Source organism: Carlito syrichta, unplaced genomic scaffold (genome assembly GCF_000164805.1).
Source record: "Carlito syrichta isolate Samal-C Ts95f unplaced genomic scaffold, Tarsius_syrichta-2.0.1 Scaffold107889, whole genome shotgun sequence".
Taxonomy (NCBI): Eukaryota; Metazoa; Chordata; class Mammalia; order Primates; family Tarsiidae; genus Carlito; species Carlito syrichta.
Genome location: NW_007051985.1, coordinates 137,927 through 143,926, shown reverse-complemented (window position 1 = coordinate 143,926; position 6,000 = coordinate 137,927). Strand labels below are relative to the sequence as shown.

Sequence of the window (6,000 nt, the reverse complement as noted above, 5' to 3'; positions counted from 1 at the left end):
GCTCCGGCCGCGCGAGGCCGGCGGGCCGTGCGGAGGGGCCCCCGGATCTCGGGACTCGGGCGGCAGGAGCCCCGCGCCCAGGGAGCAGAGGCTTGGGCCCAGGATGCCGACGGCGGGGCAGAAACAGACGGCCGTCTGCTGGGGGCTCTGGTTTGGTTTTGCTTGCTTCGGGCAGAAGGCAGAAAGAAATCCGGCCTTCCCACGGCCCGGGCTGAGCCTGAAACTTTGCAACCAGCGCCTTTGCTTTCTCTGCACTCCCGTGCCCTTTCCCCCTTTTTCTTTCAAGACGCCCGTGGGGAAACCACGAAGTCACCCTGTACATTCCAGCAACAGTTACGACAAAACAGAGCCTAACTAGAGAATGATCACATTAAAAAAAAAAAAAAAAAGAATTTAGAAAGGAAAACACCAGAAACAAAAGTGCACGTAACAATTCGAGGTTTCTTTAAAAAAAAAAAAAAAAAAAAAAAGAAAGTAACTTACCTGTTGGGACATTCTGAATAAGAGGTTAGTGTCAGCGTTTTGCCATGTCCCCATGAACCCTGGTTCAGCCGTAGTCGTTCTGGTTCCGAACTGCATGGAGTTGTCAGTACAGGAGTCTCTTAAAGTCAAGTCTCTTGCCCTCTTTGGCTCTCTGTCTCTCTGTGTCTCTCTTTCTCTCACATCCACTTCTGCCTCTTCTGACTGAAAAGTGAAGGTGGATTTTTTGAGCCTCTTGGCAGCCAGTAGCAGGAGTATAGTGTAGTTAAGAAGCTGGCCGAACTGTGCATTTCATTTGGGAAGGGGGAGATTTGGGGGAGAGAGGGGGGTCAGAGCTTCTTTCGCACCTTCTGCACAGATATCCCTATCATGTATGCATAGACTGTGACTCCCCAAGCTTGCCTTTGCTCAGTTTAACAGCTGCCTGTCAGGTGTGCAGGCAGCACTGGAGACCCAACCATCAGCTTCAAACTCTCAGCCACCGCATGTCATTGGATAGCAGGGCTAAGAGTCAACCACACTGTTCCACTGTCAGGCACTGAATGACACCCCGCACTAACCCTTCTCCAGATACACAGAGAGATACACACTTGCACACACACTCCCGGAAGCACCACGGTGGCAGTGCACAGGGTGAGGAGAAGCTAGGGCCCTTCCCCAGGAATTTTTCCCAACAATGCTTTCTGATATGACATGCCCTATCTGACACCAGTCTTTGCTTTAACATGTGCAAAACGGCGATACTTAAATATATGTATTTTTAATTACACTGGAAGAAAGTAAAATATTCAGCTGTAAGAGAATGTAACGTGGCTCAGTTGTAGCCTAAATGTTAGCTCCTAAAAGTCATGTAGTATGTGCTGGGCTATTTATAACCACATAGAAACTCCCAGACAACATAATATACATAGAGATGTGACCTTATACTCAAAAGAGTAAATAAATAAACCTAGCAGTTTTCATAACATAGAAGAGGCACAATAAACATTTGCAAAATACAGACTATTTAATATGCAATACCTCAGGCTATTAATTACTAACCTGGATGTTAAGTAATGAGAAACTGAATGGAAAAGGAAAAAGAGTATACCTTGTATTAATGCTCAAAAGAAGAAAAAAAATTCCTTTGTTAAAGTTCCTGGATGAAGCATCTGCAATATCCTTCCAAACCATAAAAAAAAAAAGAAAGAGATGAAAAAAATCCTGTCCCATTTCAAGCAAAAAGTAATGAATATAAAAACTCCATTTTTCATTCAAGACCTCTATGGAAAATTCTATAACGTTTTCCTGCATGATGAAATATAGCCTTGATAGCATGTCGTACTTTTAATTAAACCAGTTTTAAAACAAAACGCCTATTTATTAGATAGTATTTATCTACCTTATTTATGGAAAGGCAGAACTGAACAAAATGCACTGTACATAAACAGCAACTTCAAAATGGAAAGCTAAATTCATGCCATCTCATAAAAGTAGTCAGCAGGAAAAAGCCATCCTTCCTAAACTTAAAATGTAAGGAACATTAATCTTCAACCACCTACAAATATCGAGGACAAATGTACCACTCTCCTTGCTCCTTCTTAACTCAAGAATAACAATAAACCTTCCTCTCCAAAACAACAAAAGAAACAGAAAAGAGCTTCAATGGCAGCTCGGTGTCATTAGTGGACAATGAGAAAAGATGAGAAAACGTACACTATGTTGACACAAATGTGCCTTCTCCTCTAGAACCGACATCTCCTGAAAGCTTTTCTGTTAAACTTCCCTCCAGTTCACCACCATTAAGCACAAAAAAAGTCTCAAAAGAAGCAAATTCAATATCCGAGAGGAAACAAACAAGAACCCAAAGAATTGTTGCCTTAAAATATATTAAGTCCACCTGTGGTCAATAAAAATATTCTTGAGGGGGGAGGGCGGGGAAAGCCCCTATGAGTCAATTGTCAACGGTGACTGTACCTTTACTGCTAGCTATTACCCACTTAAACTCCCTCTAAAATTTGCTAGCCTCTTGATTTCTGAAGTGGCACTCAGTGCCTCAGTCAAGCTGCCTGCTCAGCTCCTGACCTTCCCACTAATGGCTGTTATTTGTGGGAGGCTTAAGGACACTGTCAATAGCAAGCTTCCTCCTTGTTCCACTCAGGCTCGGCTGTATCGCTCTGCCTGCCTGTTCTCTCTCTCGACTCTCTCTCTCTCCCTCTCTGCTTGTCTCTCTCCCCCTCCTTCCTCCCTCTCCTTCACTCCCTCTTTTTCGAGCCCCCGCCCCTTTTTTCTCAGTCCTGCAGTCCACTTCTTTCCCAGGTATCCTACCCCACGTCCCCCTCCCCCCGACACACACACACACACACACACACATACACACACACACACACATACTAACAACACAAAAACCAACTGGCATGCAGCAGCAAGCACCTGCAGTAATAGACTCTTTTATTAAAACTGTTATTCTGCAAGACTTGAAATTCCCCGTGGACCGGGCCATGTCAAAGCCGATATAATTAACTAGAGGCTCAGCAACGGATCAATTACCAGACAAGCAAGTGATAGTGAAATCAATGAAAGATCATCAGCCACATTATCAGTGTTGCAACTCATTAGGGCAAAACTGAGAAATGTGCTCAAAGCGAGCCCAAGCAAGGTGGCATTACAAAACAAAGGGCTAATTTGGAGACCCTGCTGTGAACAATCTGTAACAGAATTAGCCTTTTTTCCCCCTAAACTGCACAGCTCCATAACTAAATGTGACAGACTGAGAGAAGCAGTTTATTAAGACACCAACCCTAAGTTTATTTAGTTCATAAACTCTCTCCTCGAAAATCAATACAGTCTGTACAGGGTTATTAGGCTGACTAGCTAATACATCCAAATCTGGTCTGCCCAGCCAGCAGTCTTCTGACAAAATGCTACCCAGTACAGGCAAACTGAGCTTTCAGATATCAAGGTCCGAGGTTGCTCTAGCTGAAATGAAACAGTTAAGCAATACAACTATTACCTACACATTATTGCCACAGCACAACCCATAACGACACCAGGTCATCTCTCTAAGGTTTACAAAAAATTTTTTTCACAACAAATATACCATAAGATACTGCCACCTGCTAAATAAATTTGGTCAAACTAGATCTTAACTAGTCTTTGAAACTAGTTTAGAAAAAGGAAAAGCTTTGTTACAATAAGGGGAAATGAATCCAAAGGTGTAATAATAAATAAGTAAAAGAAAACAAAAACCTCACATCTATACTGTGTTTTGCAGATTTTAAGTTCCTAACCCTCATTTTAAAATTAATTTCTGAGAAGACAAATTTGACTCCCCTAGAAATCGCCAAAATACATGATCTGAAACTTGCCACGTAATTCCACATATAACAGTGTTTAGACCTTTGATCTTTCGATCATTTTCTATCTAGCACATAAGTCAGCTGTCTTGTTTTAAAGACACTGGTACAAAAAAATACACCTATTCAAGGCACAAAGACGTCTTCTGAGTTTTTCCACTGACTACGTAGTTTGAAGATTATGGAGTAATTCTGGAATTCTTTGAATAGAAGTTGTTTAAAACTAGGTGGGGTGGGGACAGGTGTCACTCCCACAATAATTGCATTTTGCTGCTGATTCTGAGTATTTCAGGTGAAAGAATCACAGGCACTTAAAGGGTATGTGTTGTCTTTCCCACATTTACTGACAGAGGTGGACCACGGAAATTATGAAGTTTACCAAACTAGGTCTACTGGCACCCAAGTTATTAAAGACATTGTGAGAATGTGAATACGTCCCCCTCACCACAACATGTAGCAAAAATACACAAAATTAAGAAACTCGAAAGCATTTTCCAATAGCAAAATAGATTGGAGAACTGAAGGTTGAAAAAAAAAAGACAACCGCCTTTGGAAGTGATTTCTGATGTTGATGATGTTTTAACATTTAAAATGTTCCAAGAAAAAGATTGCACCATTTACATGCCTTTAGTCGACTGGCTCTAAAACACTAATCCTAAGCTTAAAAAAAAGAAAAAAACGTATCTTCACAGGACTATAATAAAATCCAATTTACAGATTGCTGTAATTAAACATCTTCCCTGTAACTTTTGAATTGACATCTTATTATGAATTTCATAGCTCATATTTTTGAATAACCTCTAAAAAAGAGTCAGACATATATACTCTACACCCGTACTATAGATATCGATGTTTTGGACAGTAATTAAAAGTTGTAATTACAGGAAAATCTTACTTTTTGAAACCTTTTTGCATATAACTACACACTGTGCATGTACCCTCAATGAGATCCAATTAGTTACAAAGAATTTGCATTTCAGTTAGTGTGGGATAACAGGACTATAGGGAGGCACAATGCAATTCCACCAGCAGAGTAAGAAACTGTGGTCTTTCTTGTTAGCTCTGTAAGCAATAATTCCCACAACCAACTGTTTAAAATGTTACTGATCTTTTCAATGTTTCGGTATTGAGATGGGTTTGGGGTTTTTTCCTGCATTTTCTAAAAAAAAAAAAAAAAAAATCACACATTGGTGCAAAAATCAGCCACAACTAATACCTGAAGAAGCAAGTGAGCAAATAATTGTGTTTTACATGTATATTCGTGGTGTGTGTTTTCTTTAGGGGGAGGTAGTTTATTACATAGTTTTTCTTTGCTTCTTAATACTTAGTAATTTCTTTGAAAGTATATTGCTTTCTTAAAATAAGCTCTGTAACTGGGGACAGAAACCTCACTGAGTTATATGTAAATATAGATGGCTTTGTGATAAAGGTGCACATTTACTGCACTGAGAAAGTACTCAAGTACTGGTTCCAACAATGTAAATCCTAAGCAAATATAAAATGAACACATAGTTTATGTATATAATTTAACAAGCAACTCTAGGATTTCTGCTGGTTCACAGAACAATACCTGTAATTCCCTGGGTTCAGCTCAGCAACTGTTAACAGATTCTATAATCTGTAATGACAGTAAACTGGCCTTTGCTCTTCTTTTATTCACTATTCATTTTCAAGGCTTGGTTAACTACAGAGCTGGGTTAAAGATCAGTGGTTTTTCATGTGACACACACTGGTATTCATCTAATGGCTTGTCAAGACAAAACTGTCCCTGTTCTTGCCAAAATAATAAAAATGACGCTCCACGTCGCATGACAATCAGCACTTCCTTATGGCGAAACAACTCAAGCTTTTGTAACTCACTTATTTTATAGAAGAATGTTAATAACTGGCTATCCAATCTTATATGTTGGAATCAGGTTGCCACTCTCCAAGAATTATTAAATGATTTGCCTTCTCTCAACTCTAGAGCAACATGTAAACTAGTTTCTAACCAAATCAGGCTTTGACCATATAAAAAAATAATGCTGAAAAGCTACAAATGCATATGGCATTAAGGTATATAACTTAACACATGCAAATTATGCAGAAGCAGCAGGCTAGATTCAGTCACAAAGTTGGAGAAACCAACTGAGGAAATGTCGTTTTTCTTGAGAACAAAGTATGGGACTTGCTTTGCAACATCTGT

The 6,000-nt window shown here is 39.9% G+C and overlaps 1 protein-coding gene across 2 annotated transcripts in view; it reads right to left on the bottom strand.

The window, feature by feature from the left end:
• BNC2 (basonuclin 2) overlaps window positions 1-6,000 on the bottom strand; it is a 304,979-nt gene that overhangs the window by 295,084 nt on the left and 3,895 nt on the right. The window contains exons 1-2 of one of the 2 annotated variants that reach the window (XM_021717063.1): window positions 828-902; window positions 484-684 (exon numbers count right to left, since the gene is read on the bottom strand). The exons of the other annotated variant lie outside the window; for it this stretch is intronic. Coding sequence (XP_021572738.1) covers window positions 484-684; window positions 828-851 — 225 coding nt within the window. The 5' untranslated portion in view covers window positions 852-902. Of the gene's footprint in view, window positions 1-483; window positions 685-827; window positions 903-6,000 lie in introns of those variants that run through there. 2 annotated transcript variants of the gene reach the window in all.